This window comes from Prionailurus bengalensis, chromosome E2 (assembly GCF_016509475.1).
Source record: "Prionailurus bengalensis isolate Pbe53 chromosome E2, Fcat_Pben_1.1_paternal_pri, whole genome shotgun sequence".
NCBI classification, from domain to species: Eukaryota; Metazoa; Chordata; class Mammalia; order Carnivora; family Felidae; genus Prionailurus; species Prionailurus bengalensis.
In genome coordinates this window covers 31,956,919-31,977,134 of record NC_057352.1, presented here as the reverse complement: position 1 = coordinate 31,977,134, position 20,216 = coordinate 31,956,919, and the positions used below count along the sequence as shown (strand labels likewise).

Genomic DNA, 20,216 nt, shown 5'->3' with positions numbered 1-20,216 from the left:
ACATACAGCGCATTTGCTTCTGAAAACTCTCATATGCTTTCTCTGTAAAAGAAAAGAGACTGTTGAGTTAGAGGCATATATGTGTGTGTGTGTGTGTGTGTGTGTGTGTACACGTGTATACATATATATACGTATATATATACATATACACGTGTATATATATATGTGTGTGTGTATGTATATATATATATATATATATATATATATATATATATATATATATTTCCTCCAAGCAAGAACCCACAAAGAGTAGAGAACAATGTTACAAGGTCACAGAAGGCAGTGCCCAGATCGCATCCTCGTCTCCTGGCCAGGGTCATCGTCTCTCTTGTTGAGAAGCGTGAGATAGCGGAGAAGAGTTTTCCTACAGAGCGGGCAAGACTTCCATTTTCTATCAGATTCCTATCCACACCATCTGGTCTCCAGGCAGGTATTGATTAAGTAGCCTGTATAATTTGAATTTCTAACATTTAACTAACTAACTAACTAACTAACTAACATTAAATAACTAACATTTAAACAGTTAGAAGACATCATAAACACACACACACACACACACACACACACACACACTCACTCTCTCTCTCTCTCCATTTTCCACTTCTCTTGAAAATGTAGAGGACCTAGTAACAGGGATCTGGCCTCCTGGCAAGGCTGAAGAGGGGCCGCTTACTTTGGACTGGGTGTGCACCTCCCATTCACTTCAGCCCCACCTCTGCGCCTTCGTTCACCTGGGGTACCTGCCAGGCCCCGCGGGCATTTGGGCTTGCAACCCTTCGTCCACATTCACTAGAAAAGTCACAAGTTCCCAGGTACCGTGCTGCTGTCGTTAAGAGCTCGAAAGGACGCCTCCTTGGGAAAGTCCAGTGCCTCTTTGGGCACGATCTCACTGTTGCACGGTAGGCCCTCCTCACCCCCTCAAAATCGGTGTCATTCTCCTAGTGACACAGCCCAGAGGTGACGGCCTCACGTGCCTCGGGGCAGACAGGAAAATGCTCCGGAATATCCAGGGAGAGACTGCCAGCTCAGGGACGAGGCTGGGCTCCCGAGCACTGTGTGTGTGTCACTCTACTCCAGCCCGGACGTAGGTTTACACGTGCGGGTGTCCTCAATACCCCCTCGCTGCCTCCCCTGCCGCGGCCTGCTTGCCATGCTGCTGGAAGATACTGTGCTTCACACAGCCCCCCGATTCTCAGAGGCCCCCCAGAGCTCTCCAAGCGAGCGTAACATGCAGAATTCCAAATGAAGAACCAACAGCAGAGAGATCATTTACAGTAACTCTACAAACAAGCTAAATGAAAGACTGGTGTTCAGTCATTAAAAATAATAATGCTAAGGGCCCCGAGGGCTGGAATGTAAAGCTTACACTTCGTGTGAGGAGGCAGGGGGGGAGAAAAAAAAAGAAAGAAAGAAAGAGTGTGTTTATTATCCCAATAAGATAACCTGCTAATTTATTTAGTAGGCAATTTTAGAGTACATTCGTTCACGGCGAAATCTCACTTTATCAGATTACGGGAACAATAACAACCGCAAATAAAATGCTCGTTTCAGCGCAGGGCTTTCCGGGGGGCTGCAGGGAGGCATCGCCGGCTCCCCGCCCCTCGGCCTTCTGCTGTCTCCCGGCCCAAGCCCGGAGTCAGTTATAGAGTTATCTCTCTCACACTTTGCAGATGATGCCTAACATCATGACAACAGAGAAGAGGAAAGGTCTCCGGACCTGCCTACCTACAACAAGTTTCTGTAAAGTAATGAATACAGACAGCTTGGGGACCATCCACCTGCGCTGCCTGCCTCTTCCTGCCTGCGAAGGGAAACCACCAGGGATTGGCAGAAGGTACTTGTCTGACAGGGCCAGGACAGCCTTCCTCCTCGGTGACAGCCCGGGCCTCCCCTCTTCAACTTGACCCACCCTAATTCCTTCACAATGCGGCAGCGAGGCAGCTGACAGGAGCAGCTGCGGTTCCTAAGCGAGATGGATGGAATTTTCCTAACTAGTTCCCCAAGTTACATTTTACCTTCAAGATAATTTATGAGCTGCTCTGGAGCCTTGAAGAGACAATATGCTTGCCATAAAATTAACTGTAACAGTCTTGTAGGTTATAATTAACACTGGGAGGGTAGCACCAACTGGACGAAACACATGGCATAATTGATGGTAAGACTGGAAATGAAGCAAGCTAACAAAATCATTACGGTGCGCGCTGCCTTAGCAAAACCTCTGCTTTCCGAGGGTTAATTACAATCGCCTTCCAGGGCCCATATTCCAGTAGGGGAAGAGGCCAGAGCTGGGCGGCGGGGGTGGGGGTGGGGGGTGGGGGGGGTGGGGGGGGGTGGAGGCTGTGCCGGCAAGGCCCCGGGGCACCCGGACGGGCATGGAGGCCTGGAAGGAGAGACACATCCAAACCGAGAGCATCTGGCAGTGTGGGCTTCCTGGAGCTCGGGCTGAGCCCTACACAGGTCTGCCTGACAGACATGACTTCATTTTCTCAGTCAATAGCATCTTTTTCAGTGATGAAGAAGATATGGATGAGAAGAGACTCAGAACTTCCAGAATGCCCTTCAGGAGGCTCACGATATTTATTTAGAATACGACAGAACTAAAGCATTTCAACCTGACGGGGGCACGCCTTCGCGAAAAATGAAGATGGGCCCGCTAAACCTGAAGGTTTATTGAACTAAAAAAGTACCCTGTCCAGAGGAAGAGTATGGAGAGAAAGCTAATCAGGAAAGTGTCAATCACTCCCATCTTGGAAAGTGACGCTCAACTGTTCCTTTCGGGCAGATACTAAACAGCCTGATCAATACCTGAAAACAGACTCTCGTAGGCACACTGGAATCATTCAGATCATTTCAACTAGTAATGTGAAGGGGACTGACCTATTTTTGTTTTGTGATCTGTTTTGTTTTTTGTCCTGGGACAAGATGCTGAAACTCATTCTGATCCACGATGCAACAGTGTCCCCTACAGGCCGCCGGAGCTGTGCCTTACCACCCCTCACCCCCCATTACTGCCTCAACCGAAAGCGGAGTGAAACTTTTATCTATAACCCGGAATATACATTACAGCGTAAATTTGTCAACCACACTGGGGACATCCCAAGATAGAATAAGAGCATGACTCTCCACGTGCGGTAAATGGTTTTCTAGGCATAAACACACCGTAGAACTGGTGAGCGACCCGTCGTACAGCAGATAAATGCTATCCGATCACCCAAAGGGAGCCCACTCAAATCAGCCTTGGCTAACCAACCCCGCCTCAAAATTACCCCACTTAGAGGATTTACAGATTCTTGAGGCTAGACTTTGATGTTCTCATCTGCGCCCCCTGATCCCTCCTTCTCAAAGATTGTAACCAGTATAAAAGAATGGCATAGCGATAAAGGTAATAACTCTCCTTGAAAAGGCTTACTTCATAAAGCGCGGGCTGCAAATTATTTCTTTAGAGAGAGCGAGGCACCCGCAACTAAAAAGTGCCGAACATGTTTAGCTACCGGAGGAAAGAAACCTTTACGAATGCACACCTGCTGTTCTCCACACTGGGAAGGATCCGGGAAGGGCTCGAAGCCCCATATGGGGAGACCCACTTCAAAGTGCCGAGTGCACCTAGTGGTGGCAAGGCCTTGTTGCGGCTCCCGTCTGCCACCTCCACTGTTGGCTGTGCTGCCTTGGGTAAGTTACTCTGTACCTCTCTGCCTCTAGCCTCTCATCTCGTAAAACATGAAAAGTCCGAGCCCTTAGTGGGGTCTCAACAAATGTTAGCAGCTCTCTCTACTAGAATTAGCACAACTGTGCATTTCAAGGACAGTGGAGACAGTGGAGAGAGGGAGGGAGGTGAACCGAAGTCATCAGGGGGAACGCCCCCTCTACCTGCAGCTGCCCCCGGGGGTCTCACTGATAGAACCGCGCCTTGTCCCTTGTCCATCGGGCCACCTGGATCACGCTGCTTCTCTTTTAGGTGAAGCTGCTGAGACACGGAGTGCCTGGCCCAGCGTTCATAGCTGGAGATAGGATGCAAGCTGGAGTTCAGGCCTCGGTCAGTTCTGTGTGACCGTGCTTAGAGCAGAGCCTGGCACGGGGCAAGATGCAGCCAGTGTTCATCCTCACACCGATTCAGCAATGTGGGGTCCCTACCGCGAGGCTAGGATTTTACACGGGGGCTTGCTCTCAGAGGATGAATGTGGCTGGGCTCATACAGACTTTCCTGTCTTGATCTAAAGGTGATGGGTACTTTTTACTGAGCAGCTAATATGTTACAGATACTTGCTCAGGGTGTTTTACACGGAATCTGTCAATCAGCCCTATGAAGTAAGCTCTGTTATGATCCCCTGTGCAAGTTACAAATGAGAAAATTGAGGTTCAGAGTGGTTACGTAACGTCTCTATAATCGCCTGGAGTTATGGACACGGATCCAAGACTCAAACAACCTGCTCAGGATCTACGCTCCCAACCTCTAGGCCACGCTACTGAAATTTGCTCTGAGAGAAATCCACACCACCCCCCGGACCCCCACACCTTTACCATTGAGAACTAGATCTCTCTAGAAAGAGGCAGCCCAGATTTTCTCCCATGACCCATAACCACGTATAGATTTCTCGCCTATTTCCCACTCCTTCTGGAGACAAAGTGCTACCTACCCACTCGCGGCCAACACAATTTCACAACGGAGCGGTATTCCCCAGAATGGCTGGGCACACAAGTGAGAGTCACACAAGAACACTGCCCCTCTCTTTCCACTTTCTTCGCCCAGGATCCTGACTTAAACTCCTTCACAGCACTTAGGATACTGCACCGCCTAATGTACTTCCCCTGGTCAAGTCTTACTCATCTCTATAATCCCAAGGCCTACGATAGAGTCTGGTAGCAGCCAGGCACTCGATAAATATTTGCTGAATCAATGTGTGACTGACAGCTTGCTCACACTAACTATAACCACCGTTTATTACGTGCCGGAGTCCATTAACACACACGCACTCCTCCAACACCTACCAGGCAGGGACGGCTTCCCTCTGAAGAGATATTTGTGGGTGTAACACAGCCTGCATTTGAGCCTTCGCAAAGTGAAGGCCTTTAAGGTGACACATCTTTTTGAAAAGTCCCTGGGAACCAGAGTGCAGACTGTCTAAGGAGAGAAATGAATGCTATAGTGTTCCTTAGAAACCGGTATCCCACGAACGGCTCACAAATGTGACTGGCCAGAACCGGAAGGGTAAGTTTTACAACAAGGGATCATTTTATGACGAAGATCCAGAAAAGGACGTTTTCGATCTTTCTCTCGACTGCAGGATCGTATTTTGGTTCTACTGAGTGTTGTTGAATACGCAGGATTATGGGAGTTACGGTACCTTTCCCCCAAGACATTTTCAGAGCTCCACTTAGGGAAGCAGTTCTGGTCTCTCCTTCCACTGAGAACACAAGCTCCAGGGGACAAACACTCACAACAGTGCTGTTCCCTGCTGCCTTTCCAGGACCCGGAACAGTGCCCGACAAAGAGCAAGCCCTATTTAATAAGTACTTGTTGAGTAAATAAATGAATCAATCGATGCTTTCTCGAAAAGTTTAAGAAGCACTGCCTGTAAGAAGTAAGTCAGCAACCGATCACGGTCAGGGTCCGCCAGGAGGAGAGCTCATACCGAAGCCTATGTGTTGATTTTACAAATAAAATGCGCAGAAGTCAATTGGCTTTTGTCTCCCATAAAACGGTTCAAATGATGACAGTAACAATGGTAATAACATCAACAACACTGGCCTCCTCAAGATAAGTTGCTGTATCTGGGAAAAAAGGTAACCCTACCTCTAGACGCATTTAATCCTCGCTCTAAATTTACACAATGCTTCAATTCCTACACATTTATGAGGAGGTTTTATGGAGTTACTGGGTTTTATGGAGCAATCGGGTTCAGATACACACAGGACATTCTTCTGCTAAGGGCCACGGAAAGCAGAGATTGCAATTATTAAAGAAGGGACAGATGCACTAGAAGGGAAAGGCATAGATGTCAGCTAGCAGGCTAGCGCCTCCCTGTTTCTCCCTGGAAGCTCCTTCGTTTATTCCACCCCAACCCTGCTGACCAAGTCAGCCGGTTGCAGGGGACGGCTACGGAACCGCAGATCCCACAACTTCTAGTTCCCGACGAACTCAGCCAGAAGCAGCAGCCCCCCTCCCTATCGCGAGCGACAGTGGCTGACACGTCCAAAGGACTCCGTCACGTGCCGGCTCAGAAGAGAATTATATCAGCCTCATCTCATAGCCCGTCCTCGGGGCCGGTGGCGCCACTTCTGGCGACCAGAGTTCCCGAGGGCGCCACACAAATTCTGGCCCAGATGTCAGGTCACCAAGGCTGATGCTGGTCACTGTGCGCTGATATCATTAAAGCCACATCAGGATATTAGCAGGCAGCCTGCGACTGACTGGAGCAGGTAAGATGCGAACGGGAAGCCGCGTTTAGACTCAGCTCCGCCCCTCCCGGCCTGAAAGCCATCCTCCCGTCCAGAGGAATGACTCTAGGGAGGCCTTTCCCCTCTCCCCCAGTCCTAGTTCACTTCCGGGCATGGCAAGGGATCAGGAATGGGTGCCTCAGGGACGAGACCGCGTCTTTTCGTCCTGATCCCAGCTCAATTCCATGGTGTTCACTTCCGGACTCCTCCTCAAGTGGCCGAATCAGCCTGTGCACAGAGTGTCCTTCCTCCCTCAGGACGGAAGCAGGGGGCAGGGTGCAGTCTTGGGGCTCCAATGCCAAAGAACCACATTAGCGGAGATCTCCTACATCCAACCTTAAGGTTTCCAACCTCTGGCGAGATCAGATGAATATGTACCCCACCGCCACCCCGAAAAAAGAAATCCCAACAGGCCAGCATCCCCATTGGTCATCCCTCTTCAAAATTAGGAAGGAAGGCAAAGTACTTATAAATACAGGGATGGGTTGAGAGGAAAGCTATTCTATTCAGCCAGCCACCGAACAGATCTGAATGCCAGGCGACAGGGTCCCTGCTCGCATAGGGCATGGTTCTCATGGAGGAGACAGCTTAATGTTACGGTGATCCGGGCGGCAGGTTTCACAGCTGGTGAACAGGCAGATCCCCTGCCCTCATGAAGTTCACATTCCGGCAGCAGACACAAAATGTAAACACAGAGTCAAGTAATTATATGGTACACGTCAGGTGATTCCCTTCCCTAAGCTTCCCCCAAACTGGACGTGGCCTTGCAGCAGAGTCCATGGCTAAGTCATCTTCCAGGATCCCGCGACGAAAGAAGGAAAATCTGCACGCGATGGTGTTCCTACTAACCTGCCCTCCCCCGCATGAAGCTATCCATTATTTCAAAACTGGAACTCCACGGGACTCCTCTTAGTATTTCCCACGGCACTTCGCAGAGTTATTTGCACATAACAAACATTCAGTAAATAAGAGTTCGTTGCTAAACTGGACTGGGCCAGCTTGTTGGTTCTGCATATAATCCAGGCCCACCAGGAGGCAAAAGCAGAGACCACATATCCATGGAGAAAACCTTAACGTGCTAGTCTTAGGACTAGCGCTGGTCCCCAGAAGTAATTGACACAAACTAGTTTATTTGTTGCACCCAGATCAGAGCTCTGAAGCTGACTGGCTTAGAAAAGGTTAGAACTACTAGATCTTGGAGCCCTAAGAAGATGTCCAGAGTGGATCCGTCCTGGAGGTGGGTGGTGATGGTGACAGTTACGGCGAATGGAAGGCGGTCAACAGTAAGATGGTTCTCTTGTCCAGAAAAAGGGCTAACTTGGCAATAGCATGAGCTGGCGAAGCCCAATACGGGGAAGACATGTATAGAGAGCCATCTTGGTCCAGAGAGCTCATTTTAACTGGGAGGAACTAGTTCTAAAAGCTTTTCTAAGAAAGTGCCAAAAACATTTTTAAAACTGCTCTCAGCACCGTCCTAAGGCTCCTTGGACCCAAATGAAGTCGTCTACTGTGGGACCACGGAAAGTCCTGTTTGAGCCCAGAATGGAGGCGCTCTAAGGAGACAGAGCTTCTAGTTCATCAGGTTACATTCCTACCCGGTGTGCAATGCTCAGCGAAGCTGTAAGGAAAGAAATGTAAGAGAATGGGCTAAGGACTAGGTAGGGGATCTCCCAAAACACAGAAGCTGGGCCACAGGCAGATAAACAAAGCCCTACCCACGGGAATGGGGAAATAGACACAAGTGTATTCTCATGCCAGCTTCACAGTGGCACTCCATTCCTGCAATAAGCCAAATACCCCTCATGGGCTCGTGAGTTCTCTCCCATTTGAGGGGGGTAAGTGCTTAAGTCAGCCATGTGTTTAAATCTCCTAATAAAAACCTAATGGTCTTAAGCACATGAAAAGATGTTCTGCATCATGCATCATCAGGGAAATGCAAATCAAAACCACGACCACAGCACCAGGATATCTATAATAAAAAAAAAAATAAAAAAAAAAAAAGGAAAAGAAATGTTGGTGAGGTTGTGGAAAAGCCACAGGAATATACAATGATGCAGCAGATGTGGAAACCAGTCTGGCAACTCCCCAAAAAGTCAAACACAGAGTTACTGTACAACTTGGCCGTGCTATTCCTGGATTTACACTCAATGGAACACTCAGTGGAACAGAAAAGATGCCACTCAAAAACCCGCACACAAATGTACACAGCAGTGTTATTCAGAGCTGCCAAGCAGTGTGGAAACAACCCAAGTGTCCCCCAACCAATGAATGGAAAGACAAAATGGGGTCTCTCCATGCGGTGGAATATTACTTGGCAATAAACAGGAACAGGTACTGATATGGTACAACACGGAGCAACTTTGAAAGCATTATGCTGAGTGAAAGAAGCCAGATACGAAAGGCCACATATTGTAGGACTCCATTTACACGAAATGTCGGCAACAGGCAAATCCACAGAGACAGAGAGTAGGTTAATGATTGCCGGGGACTTCGGGGAGACGGGGGAATTGAGAGTGGCTGTTAACAGGCCCAGGGGTTCATTCATAATGGAAATGCTCTGGAATTGGATAATGGTGATGGCTGCACAATCTTGTGACTATGCTAAAAAAAAAAAAAAAAAAAAAAAAAAACACAAAAAAAACCCCCAAAAACCCCCACCTAATTGTACACTTCAAAATGATTAATTTTACGTTCACGTGAAATTTTATATTCTGTGAATTATATCTCAGTTGGAAAAAAAAAACCCAAAACCCTAATGGCCTGGCTCTCGTCTTATGTTTTTGTCTTTGCATCTTACTCAGCAAAAATTTAAAGGCACTGTTTCAAAGTCAGGGAGCACAGTTAATTCTACAAGTGTTCCTCACCTCCCTGTGTTAGCCTTCACCTAGCTCTTGGCTTACTATGAATCCCCACAGACAGACAGACACGGTCGAGTCAAACCTAAGATGGGACACACTGATTTGGATAATGTTTAGAAGCTTTGGGTTTCTATTTTCAATATAATTATTGTCTGGGTGAGACTTGTATATGTAGGCCGTGTCGTTCAACATAAGAGTTTTCTCAACAGTACAGCGATTCTAGTCTTCAAAGACATCTACGGTGAAATACTCTCCTGAGTGGGTCAGAGCCGACTTGCCCCTCCGTTGTGGTATCGACGGCTCCACTGCCATCTTTTTCACGGCCCCTTTCTGGGAACCTGCTAGAACCTCGTCCCCGGGTCCATTCTTAAACTGGCTGCCGAACACGTTCCCTCCTGCACAGCAGCTCAGGCAATATTCTGTGCACGGCAGGTATACAAAACATACAAAAATGAAGACGAAATAAATTCATTCTTTTTTCAGAACACAGAGTCACAGGCTGGGTCCGCTGTCTCCGTGAACGAGAGCACGGAGCTTCGTGCACCCCAACGTCACTGGCCGGAAACCGGGACATTCTATGTTCACAGGGAGTTGGGAGACAGGTTTAAGTAGATTATTCTTATCAATTCACAGTAAGAGAACATACGTGTGACACGCCCATTATTGGCAATAATTAGCATCGCTCTGATGGTTCTTAGAAAGAGGAATCAAGAAAGGAACATACCTATCTACTCAATTAACGTTATGCGCTTTCCGCTTCCTTTTACAGAAACAAACAAACAAAACAAAACCTGCAAAGTTGTGGTAGCAACAAAACAGTGTCGGAGAGCCACAGGTATATTCAGCATCCAAAAATGCGTAACATTCAGTGGCCAGAGGCTGAAGTGGATCACAATTTTTTTTTTTTTTCGAGGACGTCTGCTCTAACACCTGATTTACGCACGTCCTCTCACCTGAGCAAGCAAGCTGAAATAAAATATCTGATTCTCATTCCGACATGTTCAAGGCAAAGGAAGCCCATTCCTTTCCTTCAGCGGACTTACAGATAATTACTCCACAGTAAGCACGCCCTCAAAATTCTCACCAGTCTAGGAAAGGCGCTGGGGATTTGCGGAACATAAACAAAGGCACCGATTTTTTGCTATATTTTATTTAGAAAAACAAGCCGGGCACACGGACACGGAACTGTACCTTTTCTTCAGCGCACTTTTCAAATGATAATTTCTTCCACTGTCACCATTAAATCTTAATTCATTCCAGCTCCTTGCATGGGTCATTGAGTCTATATGTACTGCTGTTATTTTAAAATGTTTCCCCTTGGTAGGGAAAGAGGGGGAGAAAAGATGTTGAGAGCCAGATGGGCCCCTTCACAGTTCATTTATCAAACCTAATACGCGGGGCTCCACCCTCCCCTCACTCACTATTGCGGTTAAACTTCCATATAATTTGGTAATCATTTTCATTATCAGAGAGTGACCCGAAAGCAGCCTATCCTGGGACGCCCAGTCCCTGCAGCTGCTCTCTTCCTGCCTTTTCCTACAGTAGACCCTAAGAACCTCAGAGTTTATTAGCTGCAGACCGACCTTTGGGCTGCGGAGGTCAAGAAGGGGTCAGATCAGAGGGCTTGCCCAGTTCTTTAAAAGCTATAACAAGCTGTCCATCAGGCAGAGTGGACTGTATAAACAAAGCCAAATCTTCAGAAATTCTGTACCGCTTCTGTTAACACTTACCCTGCATTCACACAGCTTCTCCTGATGTACTTTGGATCATTCAGCTCGGGGGAAGTGAGCAGACAGCCCTAATAAGCCTATTTGGAGAGGGTTGTTTATGGGATTACCGAGCTTCGGGAAGGAAACCCGCAGCATTCAGATGTGCCTCTGGAATCGCAGGGTTGTATGACACTGTGACAAACTCGGTTACCCCGAGTCATGCAGAATTGACACTTTTCCTCAAAAAGCTAAATCACGGGGAACATATGCTTTCAGTTTAAGAGACTTCAGGGAGTCCCAAACAATGGCTCGGCTCCTGGCCGGGGAGAGATACAAATATTTTAAAACCTAGTTATAAGTTCTGCTTAAAAATATTCTTCCTAATATCGTTATTGCAAAGGAACCAGCGGAAGGCGGGGGCGGGGGAGGGGGGCGGAGGGGGGGCGCGGCGGCGAAGGGGGGGGAGCCTTTATTACAATAGACTTCTAAACTCATTGCCAGCTGTAGCGTCGTCGCCGATCTACATTTCTTGGAAGTTGTACTATTCATCACGCGTTCTCTAACGTGCAATATAAGGTAATTAGAGTCATCTGTATTTAACTTTCGGAGGAAAAAATTTCTATTATCTAATCTCACTGATCCCCTGATAGCTTTGATGAAAGCAAAATACGGTAACCTATTGCCTGGCCTTTGGCGAGCGCTAATTCTTTTCTGTCAAAGTGCATTTTTCCTCGTGTAATTCCAAAGTACACAATGGGCCGATGTCTACGACCCAGCCGGCTCGGTTAGCACGGCAGTGGATGCTCTGTGACTTTCACCATCACCGGCCTGATGGCGACTCAGGGCAGTGCCCGATTCCAGACGGCCAGAGGAAGCTTTGATGAGGAAAAGAGAGGCGTATGGTAACAGTCTGTTTATACAGATCATATGGATGAGTCTTTTAGATAGGTCACTGGGATGGGAAACATCAAATGGGGGCGGAGAAGGGGTGGGGGGGGGAAGGATTATGGTTATTTAATACTCTGAAGACACTTTTCCTTCTGAGCTCTCAAGACGTGACCCTCTTGAAATTTTCTTTCAGGTGTTTAGTTTGAAGGAGGTCTGCACAGTGTCAGCCACTAAGCTCTTTCTTTTCTCCTCCCCTACCACAAAGGACTTGAGAATTTTTGTTTCAGATGCTAGACTACATCAACTTCAACACTGGCTCCAGCTCCTGATTAAACTGTTAGCAGTAAGGGCCAGAAATGCTGAAACCAGACTCCTCTTAAACAGGCCATCTTGGCCTTGTTGTCTGATGATTTGGTGTACTAGGAAATTATTGTTAACAAACCGAATGCACTCAGCAGAAGACATCCAGCCTCAACATTTGGTCTCTGAGCTGTGCTGTCTTTGGAGGGATGGGGGGTGGGTGTGTGTGTGGGGAGAGAGGTTACAGGGAAATTCTTTCTTTCTTTTGCTTGCCTTCCTTCCTTCCTTCCTTCCTTCCTTCCTTCGTTCTTTCCTTCCTTCCTTCCCTTTCTTTCCTTCTTTCTTTCTTTCTCTTTTCTTTTTTCTTTTCTTTTCTTTCTTTCCTATTTAGTAAGAATCACCAGGGAGGGGGGAAATGTATATAAGGCTAAGCAGGGAAACACAGCTCAGATGTCCCTGCATGGATATTCCAGTATTTAATAAAATATGCATACTTTAATGAATATATGTGCTTAAAGTGGAGTACAAGCAGAGTTAAATTGGAGATCATTTAATTACTGTTGCTGAAACTGTCGTTTACTCTTATCAGACCATACTACAAAAGAGAGGGGAGAGGGAGAATAACAGGGCGAATTTTAAAATTACTGTTTTAGCGCAAGTGTGAATTTAGAGATCATGCACGTACTTGGGGAACGGCTTTCCAACAGCTGAGATGGACAGTTCATGGTCTTTACTGTCTCCTTTCTTGGAAAGTGCTCATCTGCAGCGTTGTTCAGACAAACCTGTTTTTACGATAACCGCTACTAGTAAAGCCATAAATTATTACAAATTCTGTTGCATGGACTCCTTTGGAGAACTCCCAGGCACATAGGATTTTTCAGTATCAAATAAGACTCCGAGACAAAAATACAGCATGATCTCCCGGATTCCTCTCTCTATTGCTGAGAGACAGACGGTAAGCCAACCATTTTTACCAACTGCAGATCTAAAAGGGTAACCCTGACATTTGGGGAACTGGTTCCAGCCTTCCACCCATCAAGTCTTTTTCAAAGAAGAGCAGGATAGTAGAGTCTGTAGTATGCAAGCATCAATTCTGTAAAAACTGATAATGTGTAGGAACTTTCTCCCGGTAACTGCTTTCTAACCCAAAGGTAGGTCCATGGGCAAAGAAAGTAGGTTGAAGCCACCACAATTCCTACTTGGCCAATTCTAAAACTGGGGTTGATAAACAGACCACTTTCAAGCGATCTGCCTCTCACGGAGAGATGTGAGAGCACTGTGTGAATTTCCCAGTGCTAAATCGCAATGTTGGTCTTTTAGACTGTTGATTAAAAGGGTGCTTCTATTCAGCAGCAGGGACTTCTATTATATTCTGCTCAAGATGCAAACATTTATGCTAAATGTTGCACTCAGGGATAAATGATATATACCTACAGATGACATCATGGCTCATAACCAATTAATGTAGGTACCATGTGTGGGAGAGCTAACTTTGGCTGAAAGCATCTGCACCTTGCTTATGGTTCATGGCTCCCCAAATGGCAGGGATGAGGCCAGTGGTAGAAGGAAGGGCTTAGCCAAACACAGCTCTTGGTGTTCAGGGACCACAAATCCCATTTCAGAAGCAGAACTGACCTGGCATGCCACTCCCTCCTCAGATTCTGGCGGGTGGTGAGCGAGGCAAGAATGGCAGTCAAGATTTCATTCCTTTGTTCCACGGGGACCCCCTCTCTTCTAACTTCACGAAGCACAGCATTTGTCTAGAAGAAATGGTCCAAAAAAGAGGAAAAGTGAAAAATTAATAATAAAAAAAAAGCCCATAAGCAAATAAGGACAGTAAATCAATGGCTTTTTTATTACAGTCCCCCTGCTAACAAATCAATACAGTAAATGATGGTCAAAAATGGCCAGCGTATATTTTGTATTTAATCAATGTACCAAGCACATAAGGTAAACTCCAAAAGCCCCATTGCCTTAAGTAACACATTGAGATACCGTGTGTTCTCACTCAATTTCCTCAGTGCACCAAAGGTCTTTTTCCTGGGAACGGCCTCCCATGAGCTATTATTAGAAATGATTTTCACGTACACTTCACTGTGAGTTGTTTGTTTTGCCTTTTAAAAAAGAGCAGTCTCTGACTTTCGCTCTCTGTTTCCTGCCACCCAGCTGAGGATTTCTGCACTGCCACTCGTATTTGAATCATTAATTTCTATTTCCAGCCATGCCAGCAAATTTTTCTTTTCTTTTCTTTTCTTTTTTTTTCTGGTTCACTCGTTTTCCTTGCTTGCTGCAAATCAAGATCTTGCGAAGAAAGAAACAATAAAAGCACAAAAATCAAATTCATTCTCGATGAATCTTTCCAGCTTTAAAAATCCACTACATGTTTCAAATACCGTGTACAGGGATTCTTGGGCACAGCAGACTTATAATTTGAGGAAGAATCGTTTATTCTACAGTCATGGCTATGGCCCTTAAAAGAAATTAGGCTCACAGGTGAGTAGAAAAACACTCAAGCCTCTACCTAGTGTTAGAAATGTTGGGTGTTGCTTTTGGAAATAGTTGAAGTCCAGGGCTCCTGGGTGGCTCAGTCAGTTGAGCATCTGACTTTGGCTCAGGTCATGATCTCATGGTTTGTGGGTTTGAGCCCTGCGTCGGGCTCTGTGCTGATAGCTCGGAGCCTGGAGCCTGCTTCGGATTCAGTGTCTCCCTCTCTCTCTGCACCCCCCCTTCCCACTCATGCTCTGCTTCTCTCTCAAAAATAAACATTAAAAAAAAATTTAAAAACATAAAAGAAATATTTGAAGCCTTGGCACATCACTCTAAGAAGGGGCATTACATCAAAACTCCAATTTGAAAGTGTTGCTTCAATTTGATCTACAACTCACTCTTGTATGCCGGTTTTATATGCGTGTATTTTAAACATGCAAACTCATGTAACGTTATAGAAAACAACTAAGAAAACAAAAGAGTATTCTACTGGCACCTGAAATTTGAGTGAGCGAATGCCTGGTGAGTTTTAATGAGAGAATTTTTCATCACACGTAGTTATCTTCACATAACTGGAGTCGAAATCTTGAGAATTTATAAATGTTTTTCATTTAAAGTTAGTGTGGCTTCTTTGGAGATGTTGTAACCAAAGCAACTGCTAAAAGGAATGAGACTATGACCTTCTTTGTACTAGTCTCTCCGTGCATACTCCTTATCTAACTGATGCCAATGCCTTCATTTACTTCGAAAGCATGCTCACGGTTTTGTCCTGTAACTTGAAATACCACTTCCTTGCTCGTCTACAGCGATTCACAGCGTGTACTGAATGCCTTCTGACAACCTTGAGAAGAGGTGTAGTGAACATTTGTTGTGTGGTTGCCTTCTCTCCAGGCCCGGTCCCCCTCTTCCTGTGACAACACAAATCTTCTCTTGGGGGAGTCTTGTATTGCATGCAGTCTTAGAGGGACTTGCCAGTGAAAGTGTCCCACTCTCTCCCACGAAGGATGTGGCCCAGGCCAACCTGGTTCGCTTTTCCGGGACTTCAGACACTTAAGAAGGAGGACAAAGAGAGGGGAAAGATTTGGAGGCGGTTTATCAATTGCCTTAGTTCCTACCACCCATGGTCCTCGAAGTATTCCTGGTTTCCTGAACTTTCTGAGTAGAGATCATTCTTCTTCTTTTGAGACCTTGAGTTATCCACTCTCCTTTCAACCAAGTTCCATTTTGCTCAAATTCGCCAGAATCCGTTTCTGTTGCTTACAATCAAAAAGCCTCACGGATACACACAGATAGGACAGGAGCGAGTAACTCCACTGTTAAAGGATCCAAGATCACGTGACTAGGCCTCGCCACGAAAACGACCCTGATCTCGGCCTCCTGGGTCCAGAGTTACATCTACAACATCAGATGCTATACCCAGTTGGAAACTCTGTGAGCGTTGAGGGCAATGACAATTTCAGCCTTCGGGCACAGGGAGAAATGCTCATTTTTACTAGGCGCTTCCCCTACATGAAGCCCAGGCTCCAAGTGGCTAAAGCAGGAGCTGCAAATTCAAATACCTACCAGAGCCAGAGAGGTAACGTGAATGAATTAAACAAGATTACCTGACGAGAGCATATGCTCTGTGCAAAAGGGCAGTCCCTTTTCAGCAACAGCCAACTCGCCCATTCAGAGAGGCTGTTGCCGTGGTGCCAGACGCAGGAATTTTCAAAATGAGAAATCTGTTTTGATTTTTTTTTAATGTGAAAGCTTCTGATTTTTAAGTGTTGGAAACTTTTTTTTTTAACTACTTATTTATTTATTTATTTATTTATTTTTATTAAATCTTTTTTTAATGTTTGTTTATTTTTGAGAGAGAGAGAGAGAAACAGAGCACGAACGGGGAAGAGGCAGAGAGAAAAAGGGAGACGTAGACTCCGAAGCAGGCTCCAGGCTCTGAGCTGTCAGCACAGAGCCCGACGTGGGGCTCGAAGTCACGAACTGCGTGATCATGACCTGAGCCAAAGTCGGACGCTCAACTGACTGAGCCACCCAGGCGCCCCCTTTCTTTTGACTTTTTAAATGCCGTGTGGCCAAACAAGAAATGCCAACAGCTGTATGGAACTCAGCTGCTAATTTGTGACCTCTGATGTAAAAGATGTCTAATTTCAGAGAGGTCCTGGCATCGGTGGGTATTCTGACAACAGCATTCCTTCTTGGTTGTGCTGCCCCATCTCGTGTACTTAAAGTTGGAAGGAACCTCAAGGTGTCCCCAAGCTTATCATTATGTCTGCAGATCCATGTTATTTTACCAAAGTAATAAGCAAAATGTTTCAAACAGAAGACAAGGTACACATCTAACTTGACTCCAAAGACGTAAATGAAATAAAATTAATCTTCTATGTGACTGCATTCAAATAACTTTTTTAAAAAGTCATTTATCTCTTCTTTGCCTTTTGTGTCATTTAAATTTTATCCAGAAGCCCTTGTTTTCCCTGATCAGCCTCTAAGAGGCGAAAGGAGGAAGGATTTAAGAAAATAAGTTTCACGGGGGCTGGACCCTGTCTGTTTACTTCACTACCTCATCCCAGTGCTTGTCTAATGATTTTTAATAAATATTTGTCAAGTCGGGAAATAAAGAAGGAGCTTGAAAACAAGTACTGCAAAAACAAAGAGCGGGAGAAGGTTGTCTTTTAAGGCTTTACTATTAAATAAACTTATAAACTCATCAAATAAATTAAGAGACAGTTAAGTGCTTTACCAAGGAGCTCTCTTCACTTGACCACAGGATTCACTTCAAGGTCTATTTAATAAATAGCACCCCCCCCCGTGTAGAGTCTCCCCCAAATTCAGCCATCCTAGCACAGTCCCATGATTCTTGCCACATTTGAGTGTAAGGCACACAATATTTGGTATTTTTATTTCCAAGGACCCGTACTTTAAAGTACAAAATAAATTCGCTTCAAAAGAAAAATGGAAAACCTGTGGTACTCGGCATCAATGAAGAGATACCCATAAAAAGAACATACTAAAAACAAAGCCACATGTCGATTTCATTCTAGATAGAAGTTGCTTTGCTGAAGGCTCTGAGAAGGAAGCCTGCTGTGCCGTAAATGACGTCATTAACGAGTGAATGTTAACGATGTGGAGACCGCCTGACCCAAAGACGTGGACTGAAAAGGAGCTGAAGAGGGAGTCCACTTTCTCCCAGTGCAGTCCCCACTATGTGCAGAGTCCTGGAGCGCCCCCTAGTGTCCCCCCCCCCCAGAAACACCCACGGTCCACATCCCAAGCTCTGGACGCACCACCCTGCTACAATGGTTTTCCAACACTCCACAGACAGATCTCTTTTCTCCCCAAATGTATTCTTCCATGGAACTCAATACATAAAGCAAAACTGGATCAGTGGAAGACCTAGAAGCCCTCCCTTTGTCATGGGGCATCATCTCTTCAAAACCCCAAGGAACTGTGAAACACGATTTGCCAACGTCAACCCCAGAGCATTTAAAACAGCATTCAAGTTTTTAAAAGTTTATACACTGCTAGTGGGAATGCAAAACACTGCCATTCTGGCACAGGCTGTGGTACATCCATACAGTGGAATACTGCTCCGCAGTAAAAAAGGACAACCAACCGACAGATGCAGCCACTTGTCTGAATCTCAAAGTCATTTTACTGAGTGCAAGAGGCCAGTCTCCAAAGATTCAACACTGCATGACTCCATTTATTTAACTTTCTGGAAAAGGCACATTACAAGGACAGAGAACAAATTAGTGGTTGCCAAGGATTAGGATGGGGGAGAGTTGGTTACAAAGCGGCAGCCTAAGGCAGTTTGGGGATGAGGGAGCTATTCTGTATCCCGACTGGTGATGGTTACATGAGTTTATACGTACATTAAAACTCACAGACCTGCATAGCCCCCAAAGTCGATTTTATCATATGAAAAGCTTATAAAATTTAATTGTCAAAATTCATTTCATTTTCATCATCATTTGGGGACAAGAAAGAACGTAGTTAACAAGTGTCATATAAATACATCTGAGTCAGCAGTTAGTAAAAATATAAAGAAATAGAGCTAGACCACGAACCAGATTCTGTTACAAAAAAAAAAAAATCTTCCCAAGATATTGGAAAAGGATGGGAGAATTTAGATAGAGCATTCGGACCCCAAAATACAGCATTTCATAAAATCTGGAGTGAAAAGGATTCATTGCATAAAAGTTAATTTCAGAGTGCCAAAGAGCATTCTTTTGACAAGAATTAACAGTGATATTTTTCTCCTTATACTTAGTGTTGGCTCCTCAAGGGTTGACTTTATGCAGGAAACGTTAATAGCCCATTTTCCCGTCCGTAGTAACACGGCGCTCTCTTCAAACAAGTACCGATTTTTAAATAGTCTCCTATTACCAAAAACACAGTCTCCCTCCCCTCTCCTCAAAATAGAGGGCAAGCAAACCACAGGTTTAGAAATCATGCTCTGGGGGGGCTGAATTTCATTTCATTAGCAACTCTCTTTCAACGGAAATTGATGGACATGCTGGCCTATCAGAAAAAGACGAAGAATATTCTTAAGGCTGCCAGCTGTTCAAATCCTAGCTGTGGGCCTCCCCACCCCCACCCCGGCTGCCAACCGGAGATGACATCAGGACTTCTCCACGGCTTCTTGTGCGGAGGAGGTGCCCAGGATATATGCCACGATGATGGGTTTTGTTTAGAGCTCACGAATCAAACTCGTGCTAGGTTGTGCTGTGTTAACAACAACATTCCTGAAAGAGTCTACGACCGAAAATGAAAATCTTGCAAAGGAAATCAGGCAACCACCGAGCAATCGCGACCACAAGAAGACTCTACCCGGGGCCCGAGGCATACCGTTTCGAATCTCCCTAGGGGTAGAGAATCTCTACCCTCTGATCGTGGGTTTTACTTTTAGACTCAGTCCAGGTTCTACGTGACACCTTTCTCTTCTTAGGCCACCACCCATTACGTGTCCTGATCTTGTTTTGACTCCTATGTGGGTTCCCTCAAGACGCTCAACTGTTGCCCGCCCAGGGAAAGACCCTCAGTTCTCATCCCATGTCTTCTGTTTGCTTTCTCTGCGGGTGATCTCCCCTCCAGGGGCTTTAAGGTTCTGCTGTAGACTGATGACTTCAAGCAGACCTCTCCGCTGGGCTCTAGCCCCATATAGCCCATGACCGCCTATCTCTCCTTGAAGATACACTTCAAACATGGAGTCTCAGCCTCAACTTGTCCACATGTGAGGTATTTTTGCTTGCTCCTGTATTTCCTGAGAATGGTGAATGACATCACCATCAACTCAGTCGCCCAACCCAGATGGCTAGGGCTCATCCTATTCTCCCCTCCCCCCCCCTTCCTTTCCATAAAAAATCCTGGCATTCCTCTCTGTTCAATATGGCTCAGACTTCTCTCTTCCCCACTGCTGCAGGCTGAGTTCAGGCCCATCTCTCGTCTGGACCATACCATGGCATCCACGTCAATCGCCCCCTCATGAATCTTCCTCCTACTAGGGGGCTATCTCAGGGTCAAAGGAAACAAGGAGCTT

The 20,216-nt window shown here is 45.9% G+C and overlaps 1 protein-coding gene across 1 annotated transcript in view; it reads right to left on the bottom strand.

Moving 5' to 3' along the window:
- The window catches only part of FTO (FTO alpha-ketoglutarate dependent dioxygenase), a 389,618-nt gene that overhangs the window by 144,565 nt on the left and 224,837 nt on the right, over positions 1–20,216 (bottom strand). Inside the window, exon 8 of the mRNA XM_043599212.1 lies at positions 13,826–13,950. Within this exon, the coding sequence (XP_043455147.1) occupies positions 13,826–13,950 (125 nt within the window). The remainder of the gene's footprint in view (positions 1–13,825; positions 13,951–20,216) is intronic.